This window comes from Neospora caninum, chromosome VI, assembly GCF_000208865.1.
Source record: "Neospora caninum Liverpool complete genome, chromosome VI".
NCBI lineage: Eukaryota > Apicomplexa > Conoidasida > Eucoccidiorida > Sarcocystidae > Neospora > Neospora caninum.
In genome coordinates this window covers 668159-686132 of record NC_018392.1, presented here as the reverse complement: position 1 = coordinate 686132, position 17974 = coordinate 668159, and the positions used below count along the sequence as shown (strand labels likewise).

The 17974-nt window shown below is 51.7% G+C and overlaps 3 protein-coding genes across 3 annotated transcripts; 1 reads left to right on the top strand and 2 right to left on the bottom strand.

Moving 5' to 3' along the window:
* On the top strand, window positions 1–3582 carry NCLIV_016160 (hypothetical protein; the record flags this gene model as incomplete). The annotated part of the gene is made up of 6 exons (XM_003881808.1): window positions 1–213; window positions 1003–1236; window positions 1460–1591; window positions 1839–2160; window positions 2493–2654; window positions 3392–3582. 6 exons carry the CDS (start codon window positions 1–3, stop codon window positions 3580–3582), a joined length of 1254 nt encoding a protein of 417 aa, XP_003881857.1.
* A 6918-nt stretch (window positions 3583–10500) lies between these two features.
* NCLIV_016150 (Serine--pyruvate transaminase,related) lies at window positions 10501–11646 on the bottom strand (the record flags this gene model as incomplete). The annotated part of the gene is made up of 1 exon (XM_003881807.1): window positions 10501–11646. The coding sequence occupies one exon, from the start codon at window positions 11644–11646 to the stop codon at window positions 10501–10503; it is 1146 nt and encodes a 381-aa protein (XP_003881856.1).
* Window positions 11647–13982: 2336 nt separating this feature from the next.
* NCLIV_0161 (serine:pyruvate/alanine:glyoxylate aminotransferase) lies at window positions 13983–17883 on the bottom strand (the record flags this gene model as incomplete). The annotated part of the gene is made up of 5 exons (XM_003881806.1): window positions 13983–14048; window positions 14702–14752; window positions 15357–15667; window positions 16441–16627; window positions 17386–17883. Coding segments are annotated over 5 exons (1113 nt in total), but the record flags the coding sequence as incomplete, so codon positions are not given.
* Window positions 17884–17974: the final 91 nt, after the last annotated feature.

The window sequence follows — 17974 nt, the reverse complement described above, 5'->3', positions numbered from 1 at the left end:
ATGCTTCGCCAAAATCGGAGCAAGGTCGCCCCTACGCGGGCGGAGGGAGAGGGTTCAGAGCCACGTCGCGGGGCCGACTCCGATCACCCTCGCGGCAGCTCTCTTGTTAGACAGGACTCGTCGTTTGTCACGATTTCTGTCCAAGGACACGACGGGACGCCAGCCGCAGTAACTGGATCCTCGAAACGGGCATCTGCAGCTGATTCAGACGAGGTGAGACATACCTGTGAGCTAGCGTCACTGGCAGGTCTTTTGGTGTTCTCACTTTTGCTTCGCGGAACAGGGGAAACCGCTTGGCGATTTATGACTGTTGGATAGTGAAACACGACCCAAAAGATGCAGTTCCAGAGGTCTACCACTGAATTCCTTGAAATCGTCTCATTTATTCAGGAGCGTATGCATGTGGAAGTATGATCAGATATGCATATATACTTATGTGTATACACATCTAGATATGTATGTCGATGGGCTCATACACAGTTGCGATGTCTGAACACCGCTCGGCAGTAGATGTGTTTTCTAGGGGAACATCTTTCTCTACTTTGAGAGATACGTGAGTAGACGGAGATCTACAGGGGGGCACGGTTAGACAAGTCGTAGGAGGGACGCCTATGGGACAGCTTGATATTTGGGTTCTCACGGTTCACTACTCTCTTGCGGAGTGGGCAACATGAAGCAAAAATGGATCCGCAATTCCGCCTTCCATTTTGCCTTTAATTGCTTAAGTAACTGACATTATATATATATATATATATGGTAGAGCTTCGGGGAACGTGTGTGCTTCACCACTGCCTTCAAAAGAGCCAGTTTATGGTACTGTAACGAAAGTGTTTTTCCAATACGGCAGTGTAGACGCATATATATATATATATATATATATATATATGTGTGTGGAGATCCTTGTCTGTTGTTACGTGTATTGTCATTGTTGTCCTTTCCCTTCTCTGTTTTCCCTCTTTTATTCGGAGTGGTGGCGTTTGTCGCGAATTTTTTTGCCATCAGGACGGAGAGGGACGCCGAGTGTGTTTGTGCTCGAATCGGGCGTTCACGAATTTTATGCAGCAGCGCATGCAAGCATGGCAGCCTCTGCTCTCTCCCACGCGAACAGCTGGCATTATCGGGCTTGCCTCAGTGATTCTGCTGTCTCTTGGAGTTCTCATACTCGCTACTTCAAACAGTATTCTCGAATGTAAAGTTGACTACACAGATGACGTTGGCGTCCGGGACATCATCGAGGTAAGCGTCTTTTGACCGGCTGGAGTGGGGGAGCAGGGATGGACCAGAAGAGGCGAAGACACCAGTGAAGGAAACAAGGAGACGAGGGTCACTTGCAGAAGGGAAACCTTTGTCTTGTCGATTCGCCGGAGGGATCTTCTGGCCGTTGTAAGCACAGGGTTTGCAGGCAGAGTTATCCGTCCAGTGTCGTCAGCGTTTTCCCTCTCGTTTCGCTTTTTTGCAGATTGACTCCAGGCACTGCACTGACTCTCAAGTCACGGAACTGTCCGGCTCACTGTACTTCTTCTACGAGCTGACCAACTACTACCAAAACCACCGGCGGTATTTGAAATCCCGATCCGATTCCCAGCTCCAGGTAAACTCGCTTTTCACTGCGTCCTCGGCACCAGCGAGGTGTGCGAGAGTTTCAGGAAACGTCCCGCTTCTTGCTCCACGAAAGTCGCCAAATGTTTTTCGGTGAGTTTTCCCACGTGACGGAAGACTCCCGAGTCGTCGCCTTCCGGTCAGTGCGCTCCCCCTCTCTGCCTCCGTTGCGCATTGCACGCCGCATTTCCACGGCCACGTTTCAGTTCTCTGCGTGCCCCCGTTCTTTTCCTGTCTAGGGCAAAGTGTACACGACGACCGGCGACGTGAAAACTGCATGCAGTCCGCGCTACCTGGCGAGCGATGGCAGAATCCTCGACCCTTGCGGCTTGAATGCTCTCTCGGTCTTCACGGACTCTTTCGAACTTCTGCGGAAGAGATCGGAGGGCCGCTACGAGGTCATTCCGATGGACGAAACGCGAGACACGATTTGCTGGCACTTCGACCTCGATTCGAGGTTCAAAAACCCCAGCAAGGAGGAACGAGAGAAATACGCCTCCTCCGTCGACTTTTGGCTCTTCGAACCTGCCATGCGCAAGGCCCTACACATGGACGTGCCCGGTAAGGCGCCTCTTCCCCGAAAACGGTTCAACCACAGCAAAATCTCTACATGCATATATGTATGCATGCGCATTCACGCGCATGTCTATAGCACGTACACATCTACAGGACTCCACGGGGAGGGCTATCCGTCTTGCAGAGTGCGTCAATCTGTTTCGGGCCTTGCAGGCCATTGTGTTCGTCCGTGTATGTTTGTAGTTGCATGTGCAACGGAGGGGAAGTGCTGGTCAAGTGCTCTGTCTGCGTTGTGTATGCATGCAGTTCGCGGACGGTTTCAGACTCTCAGTTGCGTCACATCTGAAGCGGTGTGTGTGCTGCGCGTTGGTGTGCAGGAGTGGGTGAAGGCGTCGAAAACAGCCACTTTATTGTGTGGATGCGCGAGGCCGCGTTACCGAACTTCCGGAAAATCTACGGAAAGGTGGAAGAGACGCCCCTGAAACTGCCCATCTACGTGAACATCACAGGAGATACATATGACGTCAAGTCTTTCGGAGGTAAGGTCACTTCTTGATGTGTGCATGCACTACATAGACGCTTTCCGTCAATGCGGTTTTGACACGCATAACTCCACAAGGAGAGAGCGGCACGCGCGGACGCGACGGGTTCACCCACGCATATACATTATATATACACTATATATATATATATATATATATATATATTCCTATCTGAATGTGTATATGTATAGAGAGGATGTGTGCGCCTGTACACACGGGTTCACAAAGAAACGATGCTGATACATTCAGTGAAGATCCGAAGAAGTTACTTACTTGGTGTTCCTACTAGATGCTTACTTGACCATTGTGTACGTCACACGTGCGAAACATCCCAAGGAGCCTCTGGATGTGCGAGCGCGTTGCCTGTAGTACAGGCGGTCGCATCGTCAGTTGTGCTTCAGTGCAGAAGTTTCCGTTAGTGCATGTTTTAGATGCATTGTCATCGAAAGAAGGGAGGAGCGGCGTGAAAAAGAACCGCGGGCTATTTCCGGAGAGTGTGTGAATGCAAAGCAGAGGGAAAAAAATCTTCTCATACATGTGTCTGTGTGTGCATGTATGCGTGTCTCTATGTGCATTGATCTATGCGTATGCGAATGCGGCTGGAACTGCGGCTCACTGCGTCCGGCGATTCGTTGTGTGTATGGTGTTCCTCCTGTTTGATGGAGAAATGGAGTGTTGACCGGGGGATCGAAGCGAGCCTTTGCGTGCTGTACGCTGAATCGCCTTTTATGCAGGGCGGAAGTACGTCGTCATCTCACAAGCTTCGTGGCTCGGCGGGCGAAATGCACTCCTGGGCATCTTTTACATCGTTGTCGGCGCTGTGTGCCTGGTCGTCTGCCTCGTCATAATGTATGCCCAAGCGCAGAACCCGAGACGTATGGGAGACATCTCGTGGCTTCGCAAAGCTCTCTATGCGGAGGGGTAGTGGGGAGAACGCAGGTACAGCGGGAGCGCGAAAGTGCTAGAGAGCGAACGGGGTGTACGAGGCACGCAAACATCTTGCCTCACAAAGACTCTGTGTCGGTGCGCGATGGGGACGGGAGAGAAAGACAAGGAAAGAGAAGTGAGGCTACAGAGAGGGGGGAACAGTTGTGGGCCAAGACGTCGAAATCCTGGTTTCAGAAAAGGTGTGCTCCACGAAAACGGGGGGCTCGTACGCAAGCTCTTATGCCCGCATGGGCGTCGCAAGGTGGAAAGAGTGTTCAAACCCGTCGGAAAGACTTCGCGACATTCAGATGGGAAACTGTTCGCCGAGGTCATGCGATGCTGTGAATTTTCTTGGAATTCCGGTCGACGATTTGAAAATGGGTCGGAATCTGGCGTCTCTTCATTTATGGACAGTTTCTCTATTTTCCCGGAAGCTACAATTTTTCATCCGGAACCCGTCGAAGATGGTATTTCGTTCGTGAGACATGCGAATACGGGCTCCCAAAAACGACAATGCAGCTGCCCCTTGCCATATTGAAACAGCCTGAAGGGTCAACTGTCGTTACATTTTTCTACCATCGTCCTAGCATCTGTCGATGTATCGATTCACACCTGCGTCGTTGCCTGTTTCAAAATTTCCGGTGTAAAGCGAATCCATTTTGTTTCTAAGCGTTTCCCTCGCGTTCCACTTTTCGAGAGCTGTTTACTCCGGTGGACATGTAGAGTCTCTTGGGTTCGTGCGGACGAACGTCTCGCGTATCTGTCGAAACACCGTACCGTAATCCGTGTGCTCTGCTTTGCACAGCTGAACTGTCTGACGTTCTTGTTTTTTGAATATGCAAGCGAGTTAGGCCCGATGTTTCCGGTGATTCGCGTTATTCAGTTCCATCGTACCTTCCCGGGATGCTAAGCTTTGCCACCGTCTGTGAAGAGCGGTTAGTTTCGGCAGCAAAGGCTCAGAAGATAACCTTCTTTTTGTTGGTAAATGATTTTGATAAACATGGTGTTAAGCCTTCGAACCTCGTGCAGTACATTGTCAGTCACAGACCCTAAGCTGTCGGACAGGGTGCGGCGGCTTCCTTCGCTGCGGGTTGCGTATACGGTCCAGTCTTTAGTCGTCAAGCGCATACAGTCAGCGTGCGCTATTAGCTGTGCGGCTGTGAGTTCCTCTTTAGAAAGATGCGTGTGATCAGATACACCACTGGCATCCTAGCGTTCTGGTTCTTGAGAGGAACGTGCGTGGTGGAATTTTTAATGTCTAGGTTCGGGGGTCAAGGCTCTTCACATGGCACAGGGCCCGTGGATCGGACCCCGATTCCTACGCTCTTTTGTCGACGTAAACGCCAAACACAGTCACTTTTTTGGCGGGACCCGTGCACTGTTCCCCGATTTGTCCGACGTGCTCCGTCGCCAGTACATCTGCACGTATCCGACGTCCCGAGTCGGCGTCTCGTGTCCCACAGAAGGCCATGTGGTTTTCCTCCAGAGACTCACGGGACTGTAGCAAGATGACACTTTTGGTCAGCAGAGAGTGAAATTAGTCCACGTTTCTTTTCTCGTGGACGAAAAAGAGCATCCTCCCTTCCTACGTTCGGTTGGGGTCCCAGATGTAACCCTTGACTGATTATTAGACTGCGCGGTTTCCACGTTAGCTTTTCAGTTGCAGTGGAAAACTTGGATCGCTCCAACAGCTGCTCCGAATGCACGGGACCCCTCTCTGTCTGAGACGGTTCTCCTGCCGTTACTCTAGACGCCCCTGATATTTCGAGCTGTGTCTGTGATGTACCCGCGGTAAACAGGCAGGAAAGAACCAACTTCTCGTGGCCTGCCGCAGGCGTCATGCATCTGGACGCTCCTGGGCCGGGAGAGAAGAGAAATCCCAGTCGCTATTTCCGGTCGCATCGTCGCAACCCACCGCGATGAATTTTGACCACCCGGTAGATGCGGCCACCATCCACCAGCTCCTTTTGAAAAAGCAAACTGGGGATTTGATTCCCTTCTGTTGGCATCCCGGACACAGGAAGGCTTCAGGAAGTAACGGATGGCGAGTTGGAGAAAAACAGAGCCCTTTCGTGTCTGTTGTATATAAAGACACCTGTTACACATGTTGACTCAACGATCGCATACAGGGAGCTGCAAAAAAGTAACGTGGTAGCGCGCTCGTGTTATCTGAGCTCGAAATGGGCAGCTTCCCAGACGTCCTGCTGGGTTAGAGAATATCGACTTTCCCCCCACGTTTTTTTTCAGTTTCTTCTCTCTACAAGCACGCCTTTCCTACGAACACTACAAGAAGCGCCGCACTTGTGAGTGGAGATCTGCTGGCATATCACTTCAACTGTCGTCGAGACCGGTGTTTTGCTTTTTCCTCTTTCACGGCCGGTTGCTGCCCGGTGGCTGCAGAATTCCCTTGTATCGGTTTTACAGGCACACCGCCACTGACACCCAGCGCTTGCTTGCCTGTCCCTCGGCCGGTGGCTCTGGCGCTCGGTATTCTGGAATCTCCGGCCTCGGGTTCTAAAGAAAGGCCCTTGCGCCTATGCACAGAGATGTGTAATGTTTGTCAAGCGCGCCGTAAAACTAGGCTGATTAGCTGTCGTTGTATTCGCCCCGATTGAGAAAGCCAGTCCCTCCTTAGCAAGCGTATGCGCTCCCAGTAAAGAAACTGCGTGTGCACACGTGGTGCGCATGCCGCCCGCCGCGAGTCCTGGAGGCTGCATGGGAGTTGAATTCCGCTGTTGCCGATATCCTCGGGTACTCATCTTGTGTTGTTTTGGTGTGATCTTACCACTCGTCAAGGTCCCTAACCTCTCGGCGTGCTTCCTGCGTCCCATAGTCGCATTGTGAACACAGCGCTACCCTTCATGCGAAAGAACCCTGACTCCTTGTGATCCGATGCAAAAGTTCCAAGCTAAGGACATCATACTTTCGATCTGACCCCCAACTGAGATGCCTTTGGCTGCTTGCTCTATTGCAACCCTGTTGGTGTGTGGATGAGGCGAAAGTATAATTCGGTGCCTTTTTCAAAGATTTCGGCTGGATATGCCGCACCAGCAGGGTGGTGTAGGATTAAACAATATCGAGGACGAGAGCATTTTATCTGATTGAAACCTCGAGAGTCTGTCTTTCCCAGGATTTGCAGCCTTGCCGAATCATCATGGCAGGCGTAAGCTTATCATAAAGACTCGTGGGTAGTGAGCGGGCGTGGAGACGAACCTGGTACGCCTTCTCCCGTTGTGCTTCTTCATACGTTCGCAGCCTCGGCCCTGACTGCTTCAGAATGGCATCTGTCACTGCACCGTGCATCGTCACACCAGAACAGCCGCAAACGACTCTCACTGTTGACGGTGAACATTCGAGGTGATACCGCGCTCTAGGTCGTAGAATGTCAGATACAATAACTGAAGAAGAGGCATGGGCTGTCTCGTTACAGCCTGGCCTGCGATGAGCCTTGTGTGATGCGTATCAATACCATCGGAAACACCGCTGGTGCACAGGCGGTGCCCCTTCGTCGAATGGCCGTCCGAGTTTTTTTTAGAGGGGTTCATTCGTTCGTCTCTCTCGGGCAGCACCTACCGGTTCGACGACCGCCCTGGACAGTTGTTTGAGGGCGAATGAAGCGGCTGCGAGGCCAGCAGCACAAGAGGGAATGATTTATTTAGCCTTCAATGCCCAAGAAAACACCTTTCGAGGTTCTCTAATCGCGTATGCTGGCAGCTGGAAGCGGGGGTGGTGACGGGTTGCGTCTCTCACGCCACCCTTACAATGCGGGGTTGCCATCGCCACTCCGCAGGCAGAACGGAGGCCTAGCCGTGAATGCTTCTTCCTTTTCTCTACTTGAGCGGACGAGTTGTCCAAATGGGGAACTGGGGGAAAATAACCCTGTTCGCAGAAGCAGCAACATTCCTGCAACTGGATTCTCATCCAGGGACATGATTCTGTTGTATCGCCAGCCGTAGCGCTCTTAGAATTTTGCCACGTGGACACTTCACAAAGCGAGGGAGCAGTGCAAGCAGTTGTACAGCCTCGCATGTCACTGCAACACAAGAAAGCATCTACTGTATGTTCGACTGGCACCAATCAGATGCAGGAGACAACCGTATGCGTCTTCATCCCCGGAGGGTGTGTCATGCTACAATTTAGCATACAGATGCACCCTTCGGCATGATGGCTCGTGTTTTCGCAGTTTCTTTCACATCCCCTTCCTTCCCTGCCGTGCTTACCCACATTTTAGAACAAGGTTTTACGATGATGCAACTCCTAGAGATCAACCTGGCTCACGTGCCTCATATCGGCAGCGTGTATGACGAAACGCGGCGTGTGTGATCCGACCGTGGTTGGTTTCCGCCGGTTAGTGTAGACGGAAATGCGGTGACTACCTTTGTTAGCGTCGAGAAAACTGGAATGTGAAAATAGTTCGAGACTCGTTGTTCTGAGTTGGTGATATAGCGTCCTTCAGTTCACCAGTCCATAGAGGGACGTCAGAGATACCTCAAACTCACCCGTGGCTTTGCGCCCGAATCCTTTTTCAAGAAATGGTTCCTCTGTCTCATGAGCAGACAGATGGAAAAATCTTCGCTTGGGTCTGGAAGGAAGCACAAGCAACCTAACAACAGACTTCTGCGTGCTTTTTCTCACCCCAGTGGTGCGCTGAGGCAGCCCGGGAGTCTCAATAATCTGATTGTGCGCACTCTGAAGTTCAGGTTCGTACTTCTGCCTGCTGCGCCGTAGCTATGTACTACGTAGTTTTGCAAGTTCAGCTGTCGAACTGTTGTAGTTCGGATGCCAGGAGTGGCTGCGACGTCGAGCTTTCTATCAACCTTCGCCAAGCGGAAAGCAGCAAAGCGGGGCTGATCATGGAAAAGGTGAAGCGAGAAAATAACCAACGCAAATGCTGGGGCAAGGGGCGAAACTCAGACAATAGTACTGGGGCATGTCCGCACATCTGATTTTTGACGGCGCTTGCTTCGTGTGCGGAGCTCTGGGTGGCGAAGAAGGTAATGGCTTCCTTGCTTCGATTTCGAGTTTATGCTCTATATGAATCACCTCTGCTCCGCTTCGCTGACGGGAGGCGCAGCAACATGCTTCTTCTCCGACAGTGGGACTTTGAAAGACGGAGACCCAGCAGCCCCTACACGCCACACAAATCAAGAGAGGCCAACCAGGATGCCCCACGAGGCGGCCATGTCGTTCCGTTTACTCAGTCAGCATCGACGTCCCGACTTTCTGTGCAAAACAAATCCGCTAGCGAAGGCTGTTCGGGCAGGGGCAGCGCAGCGTCTCCGGTTTCCCGTATGAGGCTGAATTTGTTGTCCTTTTTTTCATCCAGAAAGCAATCGACAACTTGCGAGGGAGCCTGGCCGAAAGGAGACACGGTTGAATCCCCACCTGAAAAGAGTGCTGCCTTTCCAAGCCATGGTTCGCCTCTCCTGCATGCCATGCTGAATTCGAGATCAGACAGTCTGACACAGATAGTCTCGGGCATCCCTCCGCGCGACTGTAATTTCTAGCGTGCAGATGTACGATCAACAAGGGGGAGTTTCGCCGGATGTGAGATCTGTCATCTGTCAGTCCGTGGGGTTCTACCCCTCCGTTTCGGATTTTCGGTGTAGCCTTTTGCCCACGCGTGAAGGCTCATCACGCTTTTTCCGCTCCCGTGGATCAGGGACCTTCGAGGTAACAGTTCTTTGCACACGACACAGTTGTCCCTACAACTACCGTCCTAATACGGACTGTGGGAGTGGTGCAGGCCCCACAGATACGTTTTGGGAATTGACAGACGAGATGTCTGTTGCAAGCTCTCCACGAAGATCTGCGGTGCCCCGTAGGAGGATGGAAAGCCAGTTGCGAGAGAACGATGATTTTTGATCAGCCCCAGTGAATCAGCGACAATTTGTAGAACAGCTGGATACATGAGCAAACGACAAAATTCGGGGCTGCTGCATGCCAGCACCTGCTACAGTTCCCCAAAAGGGAGGAGCCAAAAATCTCGAGCAGCTACACAACTCTGCAAAGCGTCGTGTGGTTAAAGTAATGCAGCTCCACGATTTCTGACGTCTTGCATCTCTTGGCCACCTTCAGCGTCTGGAGGGTTAGGCGAGAGGGGAGAAAGCAGAAGCACCCTTGCGATGACACACAAAGTGGGGACTGTGGCGACTCCTCGCAACTGGAAACACGTCTCTCGATTTGAGGCCAGAGCCCATCCAGTAGTGTGGCAACACACGTTCTCACTAACACGGCCGTGATTCACAGAGACGGCCTGTTCTGCCACCTCGTGCAATTACTGTGAGGGTTTCCTACAAGTTGTACGCCGCCTGTGCATCGAGGGACTGCCTATACTTGCGAGAAAAATCGCGCTGACACCAGACTAGGGAAATCTCCTGGCATACTGTGAAATCGGCCCCGAAAACGGACTTTTTCGATGTCTCGCGTTGCAAAAAATCAGCACACATAACGGATTGGGCAGATACCCTGCCGGGCATTTTCAAAGCCTCACCGAGCAGCCGAAGCGACGCCGTTTTCGACAGAACGCACAGCACATCGATAAAACAGCTTTCACACTTGATGTCATCTTGGATCACACAACAAAACAGGGCATTTTGAAGCATGCCCTCAGGTAAAGGACCTCTGTTCGAGCGTTATGAAGCTCATCCGGACAGCGAAGGGATGGACAGCGCATGCGCACCTTCCATCACATCTCCAGGGTGTGTTTTTAGAACTACTACACTGCACAGAACCGGAATTGTAGGCCACAAGAACACTGACTTACGATCCCTGGCGAGCCAGCGACGAACGCCAGCACCGAGAGAGTCTCATCCGCTTCATCAAATCAGACAGCTTGTCCACAACGGGGCGTGGTGAGGCATGTGCACCTCAGTATTGCACGCTCTTGAATATTTTTGTGCAAGAGCTAAGCTTTCTAGCCAAGAAGCTTGCCAAGAGCGGCGACCAGCTTGTCCACTGACTCACGATTGCTGTTGTAACCCATCAGGCCAATGCGCCAGACCTTTCCTGCGAGGTCGCCGATTCCGTTCCCGATTTCGATGTGTTCTTCCGCAAGCAGTTTCCCAGCCAGGGCTTTTCCGTCGATGCCATCTGGAATGCGGACGGTGGTGAGGGTAGGTGCCCTCCACGGCTTCTCCACATGCATACTGAGGCCAAGCTCTTCGAGTTTCGAGTGCAGATACGCCGCGTTTTCTTGATGGCGTTTCCAGCTCGCAGAGACGCCCTCTTCCGCAATCACACGGAGCGCCTCGCGCAAACCGTAGTAGCACACCATCGACGCCGTATGGTGATACTGACGTTGAGGGCCCCAGTACTTCTCCAAGAGCGAAAGGTCGAGATACCAGTTGGGCACCTTCGCTCGCCGCGCGCGGATTTTTTCCAGGGCGCGAGGGCCGACAGTGATGGGCGAAGCTCCGGGCGAGGCACTCAGTCCTTTCTGGCTACAGCTGTAGGCGAGGTCAACGCCCCAGGCATCGATGTAGACCGGTACGCCACCTAGGCTGGTGACGGTATCAAGGAGCAACAGGGAATCGTACTCGCGACACAAGGCCCCGATGCCTTCCATGGGTTGAACGACGCCCGTGGAGGTTTCCACGTGAACCATACCGAAGACCCGCGGTCTGTGTTTCTCAAGAGCTTCGCGGATTTCCTCCAGAGAAAATGCCTGTCCCCAGGGCTTGTTCACCACTCGGACGTCCGCGCCATATCGCTCAGCCATATCTACCAAGCGGCTGCCAAAGTATCCACAAACCGCAACGAGGACCACGTCGTTCTTTTCGACGATATTCGCCACACAAGCTTCCATTGCAGCCGAGCCCGTTCCGCTAATGCAGAAGGTTGTCTCGTTTGTTGTTTGCCACACGTACCGCAGCAAAGCTTGAATGTCTTGCAAGACCTGGATGAACGCGGGGTCCAGGTAGCCCAGAGATGGCAAGGCCATGGCACGCAGAACTTCCGGATGAGAATTAGACGGTCCCGGCCCAAGTAGAAGCCTCTGCGGAACTTCCAGGGTCTTCAATGCAGGCCGCAGCTCCTCGTTGATCTTGGCGGAGCCTTCCATTTTTTCGTGAAATTCGACACACACACACTGAGACACCAAGTGTTTCTGCGGCACGTTACACAGTGGAAAAGTTCGGCCTGATGCAAGTGTCAGGCACAACCAGCGCTTTTAAAACAACGACGCATTCGTCACTCCAAGCAAACAACCTTGGAATAAACAACTAACAACATCTGTCACCAAGGTCTGGTCTTCCGTTGCATGCACTCGAAGGAACGGTGGCAGCCGGGCAACCCTACAACTGGGGACCGCATGTGTCCGAAGAACAGGAGACTGCCTCTCTCTGGTGTAGCTGCGCGAGACGGTAAACACACTGTTTCGAAGACACGGCATCTGGACAAAGGAGAGGGAAAAGAGGGTACGTACCAAAGATTAGAAAGGTTTTCCCGCACAGAGAGGAGCGACACAGATCATCCCATTTTCCGAAATTGCCAATCCGTCCTATATGCGTGGAGCGGGCCTCCCGCTTGCACTCGACACGCCGCCGAACGGTCGGGGCGCGCAATCGCAGCGACGCAGTTGCAGAAGGCACAATTCACGTCCTTCGCTGATTGCAGGCCGAAGGTGAGTTTTGTTGTATCACTATTTTGCCTCGAACTGCAAGCGGTGCTCTCAGCGGAGCATGGAAGAAAACGGCGAAAACGTGCACAGGTGTCGGAACCATATATGGGTGGTGAACACCAGGCCGGGGCGCTAGACTGACGTCGGGTGTAACAACCGGCAACACACAGTAAAGGTATTTTGTGCCATAGATGAGGAAAGACGCATGGCTTTTCGTGCGTACCATGGAGATCGTGTTTCATGTGACTATGTTTTTCGCCAAGACACGGTGTTCGCAGAGCATAGGTTCGGCGAGAGCAACGGCAAGTCGGGTTGGCTCGGCTCTCGACCGCCAGAGAAAACGGGATTTTTGGTACCCCTGCTTGATAGACAAGACTGTGCGTTAGACAAAACAGTATTGTTCTCTCTTCTGCACCTTTGGAACTCTGATCGGACGGCAGCCTTGGCAAAGCACAACACTGGGTGGACAAACGAGCGCCTGCGGGCAGACGGTGTCCCTGTTCGTCGAAAAGGACGGTCAAATGGAAAAGTATAGGCTCACAGCAAGGCAAGTGTGGCACGATTTTGAACTCCTCACGCCGTGACGGAGAAGGCACGTGACAGATCCGGCGTGACACTGCCTGCACCGAAAACCAAATGACATTTAGTTCCCGAACTTCAATTCCCCAGTAGTATAGCCTGAGATGCCACATGCCGTCATGCCGGTAGAGAGATTGCTCAGAGCCCTCCCATACACGGATACCCAGATTGGATCGTGGACGTAGATCCAGAAGTAACGCACTTTTCGCAGGATCAGGAGCGTGAAGCGCTCCCCGCAACACAGACAAGGGCGGTTTTGTTAGCTAAAAAAAAAGAATCTGCAGAGTATTTGCCGGATAATGTCTCCCTAGCTGCCACGCTGAGGGATAAAAACTCGCCGCATGCTTCCTCCAACATCAGCACACATTTCGTGAAAGCTTTCAGAAGACGTCGACTGTGGCCATTCAGAGGCGTGGAAAGAGAAGGCAGAGTATCTGTCAACCGTTTCTCCAGGAAACTGATATCTTTCCAAACAAAACCCACAGCAGGAATAATCAATCGGGCGTTCGGCTATCCGCACGTTTCTTCTTTCTCCCACGCTTCCGTGTCTTCACTCTTCCACGAGGCTTCTCCTGTGTTCGTTCCCCGCGGTTCTTGCTGGATTTGCCTGTGGTACTCTCTTTGTTCTGTTTTCCGGGATTCGGCGTTCTCTGGGAGGTGTCTGGAGGCTGGTTTGTTTGCATCGTCACCGGTTGGTTCATTGCTGCTTCGCACTAAAGGCACAAAGTAAGGCAACTGTCATCGATGATCACACCATTCGGGTGACCAGAAGTCAAAAGGTTTGTGCTGATGGTGCCTGAATCCAGGGACAAACTTCACGTGAACTCCCAAGATCCCTTTTGTAATGAAGAAAATGTGGGCAGGCAGTGTTTACGGGAATAGACGTTTTGGAGAGCGGGAGATGAACTGCGATAAAAAATTCCTATTCCACACGTGTGAGCTCATGGAAAACACTAAATATGCCCAGTGCCCGAATATCTTCCGAGTCTGAGCTCTTGGAATTCCTTGAAGAGCAATTCCTTTTATATCCCGGAATGATTTACCAAATTTAACCAAATCTCAGCTGCATCACAGAAGTGGGCGGAGGCCTTCTGGACTCAGATTAAGCAGGAAAGGCAACCCCAAAGCTCAAGACAGGCGCTCTTGTCAATCAGATGTCTAAAAGGGGCAGCCAAAGATTTGTCGCAGTGCATCCTCACCTTCTCTTGATCCATCCTAAGAAGCTTTTCGACGGCCGCTTCGATGTGCAGTTTCTCCCGGAGGTCCTAAACATGCCATTTATGAAAGGAAAGGGCAATAGTGAATCGCTGTGAGGTTCTTCTATGCATTGCAGATTTGTCTGGCGGCTTCCCTCGCGCCTTCCAAAGTGGCTTGGCAGCCGTCTTCGTAAGAGGAAAGCAATAGGAACAGTGAGCAAACATTGACGCCCCTAGCTACCATCCAAGCACACGTTTGCGTCTGTTGCAGGTGCAGGATCGGACAACGCTTACGGGCTCGGGATTTGTGGTGTGTAGGTGCGTGCTGGGGGGGGGAGTGGAGTTTTAGCTCTGATACCAACGGAAGGTGATATATATATATATATATATATATATATATATATATGCATGCATGCAGCGTAAAGACTGTCGAGGCGCGGGTCATGGTGCGTTTCTGCACCTTCTGATTCAGACAGGTGTTTGACAGGCGCGCCTGCTCCAAGCTCAAACCGTATTTACGACTTCTCTCCTGTTCTATGGTACCGAACGGAAGAAAGCCTCTCTCCACTGTTCTCACAGACACACATAGCATTAGAGCGCCAGTCGAAGATACCTATAATTTGATCTTGCGTCGACGTCACAAGAAGGTAAGTGAACAACTGGTGACCGGCTGTGTATCGCTGATTTTGATGCGTATGTGATTCAAGTCGAGCACGACATACCGGCACTACGCGGCGGAGCTGTTCTCTAGTCTCGGCAACTTGGGCTGTTCTCTGCACAGCAGGCAAAACGTGGCATGATTCTTCAGTCTCAAAGTGAGCGTAAATAGCCCGAAGAGCTAACCTGGAGAAACAACAATTCTGTGGATGTGAGCCTGTGTTCAACGAAAGTAAGATATGCGAAAATCGCCCCCGGGGTCTGTCTATTCGTCGTTGACTTGCCCCGTGCGCACAGGCCTCAAATACCGCGAGACAACGGTTCCTGTCGTGTGCTTTGATGACCACACAGCTGAGACAACCAGCTCTAGGCTCGAATCGGCGGAGTTGTTTCGTGCTGGATTGGCCAGCAAAGGATTCGGGCTCGTGTGTGTCTCTCAAGAACTGGCTCCAGCGATGTGCGCCTGCCGTTGCGTTCCGATTTAACAGAACCATGCACTTGCCGTCCCTCTGTCGGCGCGGCAGGTGAAGTAGGGAGATTTCGAATGTGGACTTTGGCAATACCCGCCAGTCTTATGGAGCAACTGGAAGAAAACTACCCGATCCTCTATTGGTAAGTTTCCCTTTTTACCGAGATTTTGTAAAACTGTGCAGGATGAACACCCCAAACACCATCCAGGCAGCTGGGATATGACTGGGGGAAAACTAGAGCCATTCTTACCTTCAATCTTGCCCGTAGCTTCTTCGCCTGTTTCGTATCCCTGAGGACTGATCTCCACAAGGCCTCCCGATCTGTGAGTACGCAGTTCATTTCGGCCACACGTTCTGGATCATCGGGGTCGGCCGAGACAACACACATCTGACGGAAGAATTGCTCGTGTGAAGGCTGAGCGAGAGGACTACGAAACGCAAAATATCTAAATTCGGCCGGGGGGCGGTGACCATAGGCGTCCGTCGGCAATCCGGTGTCCTTTAAAGCCTGAAAGTAGTCCTCAATCATCTTGACGCAGGTCTCTTGATGTCGCACTGCCGCTGCAAACGAAAAGGAGGGATAAAAAGAGCTTTGTCGGAGCTTTCACTCACGGACCGGCGAAAATAATGGGTCCAACATGCGAACAAACCGCGCAGCTGGAAGCAGAGTGCAGGGATGCGAGTGCGTGGCTGAGTTATACACTTCCAGGTCCTAGCTGAAAGGGTGAGACTTTGAGTGGACGGAGAGCCCCGGTTGCAACTCTGAGGCTTACAAAGCAACGCACCCCATCGACGGTGAGAATCGCCGGTGTTTCCAGCTTGGTGTCACGTTCCCCAATCCGAATAACTCTTGTGGCAATACAGGTATAACCACGTATAGGCAGATACAGGGAACTAGACGGATTCGGAAATTGCGCAGCAGTTGTGTTCGAGGAAAGAAATCTGTCCTGTTCGGCATGAAATTCTCTATCCATAATTAGGGGAGATCTCGAAAATAGGGAATAACTTCGCGAGACCGAGGTAACGTATATAGTGCACAAGGACCCTAGTCGCAATACTTCGCCGCTACATTTACCTAAATCAGAGCCTTCTTTCGGTACCCAGTTGCCGTGGACGAATGCCTGCGAGTTTCTTTTTATTCCAAGTTTCGTTCTGCTCACGCAGCGCTGCTTCTTCTCTTTTTGGATGGTTGTGTAAAACTGTAATAAAGGCCAGTAGGCGGGCTCAAGCATGTATATAGGAGCCTAAAAAAAGTGTGGTTTTGATGGAAACATTCACATGTATCAGGGCGCCGGGGGGGGGGGGGAAAGGGTGCGTGCTTGACGGCATCTTACAGGGTGGAGTATGGGAAACCAAGTACACCACATCGGGCTTCATGAGAAGTGCTTTTCGGAAACCTTCGACAAAATCGGTGCTGCCGCCTTTGTGTTTGGATTTCGTAAGAGAGTTGATGAATTTATCAACGGCGAGAACAGTTCGTTCGTCAACCCGGGTAGGCATAGTGGGGAAGCAGGCCTCTACCTGAAAACATCACGATACAGCACGAACAGACAAACTGAAAAAATCAGCGAAACAGCCTGTCCGAATGAAACGTTTCTCTACAGGTAACTAGAGGACTGCCAAGCGGCGGCGGCCCATTACGCGGCGCGAAGTGAAGGGAACGTGATAATAATACGCATGCGCAAATAGATATATTCAGAAATGAGCGAACAGATTTTTCGACAGCGACACCAGATGGGTGGAAAAAACTGAAAGTTATGCAGGAAAATACCTGCAGAAGCAGATACACAGGACGAGAGACATACAGGTATCGTCATGTGAGTAAAATCGCGAGACGCAGACTGCGATATAGCAACGGAGGACCCTACAAAAGGGTTGCACGAAGACAAACGTTGCAGATAGGCTACTATATTAGTAGGTTGGTAGACGGGCAGGTGGCCATACAAAAAGATGTGGCTGCCGAATTACCAGTATCCGTTCGTATAGAAGCACATCGGTAGGTGAATACACCGCATTCACGGGGAGGTTTCAATGTTTATTTGTACGTGCCCTCCCTGCCAGAACGTGAAAGAATACGCAGCATGACCTAAACGTATGTAGCCAACTCTAGGATTCGGTTTGTCGGTATATGCCTTGTGCATAGAAAGCCAATAGATCCCCGGAAGGCTCAGCACTGCCGTCACGGTTTCAAGCGGGGCACGTTGTGTCTGGATTCCCATGCATGGTAAAAGTTTTCTCTTTTCACCCTTGCTTCTCAACTCCTCGCAATCTGCGCAAACCTGTGTCACATCTGTCTGAATCACCTTATTACCCATTTTAATGATATTGAGGACAGAGTGCTGCTTCAGCATGGTTTCCTGCATGAGCTTGCTAAGCTCCTCCCGGACGTCGGGGAGGTAGACTGCCATGTCCATTGCCAGGTCAACCACAATGACATAGCGGGTTTTTCTAGTCAGACGTGATTCGCTTCCACGTTGCATGTCACACAGGGACCTGAAACCCGGACTCTTCTTCAGATAGTACCCTTGTTGCGACTCAGGTGAGGGGGCGAATTCTGGAAATCCGGACGCTGCCAGCAACGGTTTCTCTATCGCTGCAAATGTCTCTTCTAGGACATGTTCTACGTGCCGTAGCTTGCTCTCGACCACCGCCCGCTGTCCAAGTTTCTTGCTTGTTTGTTTGAATGCAGCAGTTTTCGACGAGAGATCTTTTAACAGGCCCATCTTTCTATTTGCCGTCTCAGATATTTGTTTCTCAACGACAGACTTCCCCTTCATAAGCTCAGAGCCCTTTACTTTCCTCATAGCGGCACCACCCCCGTAGGGATATTTACGTGGCAAAACCTCCGAAGTGGAGCCGTGACTTTTC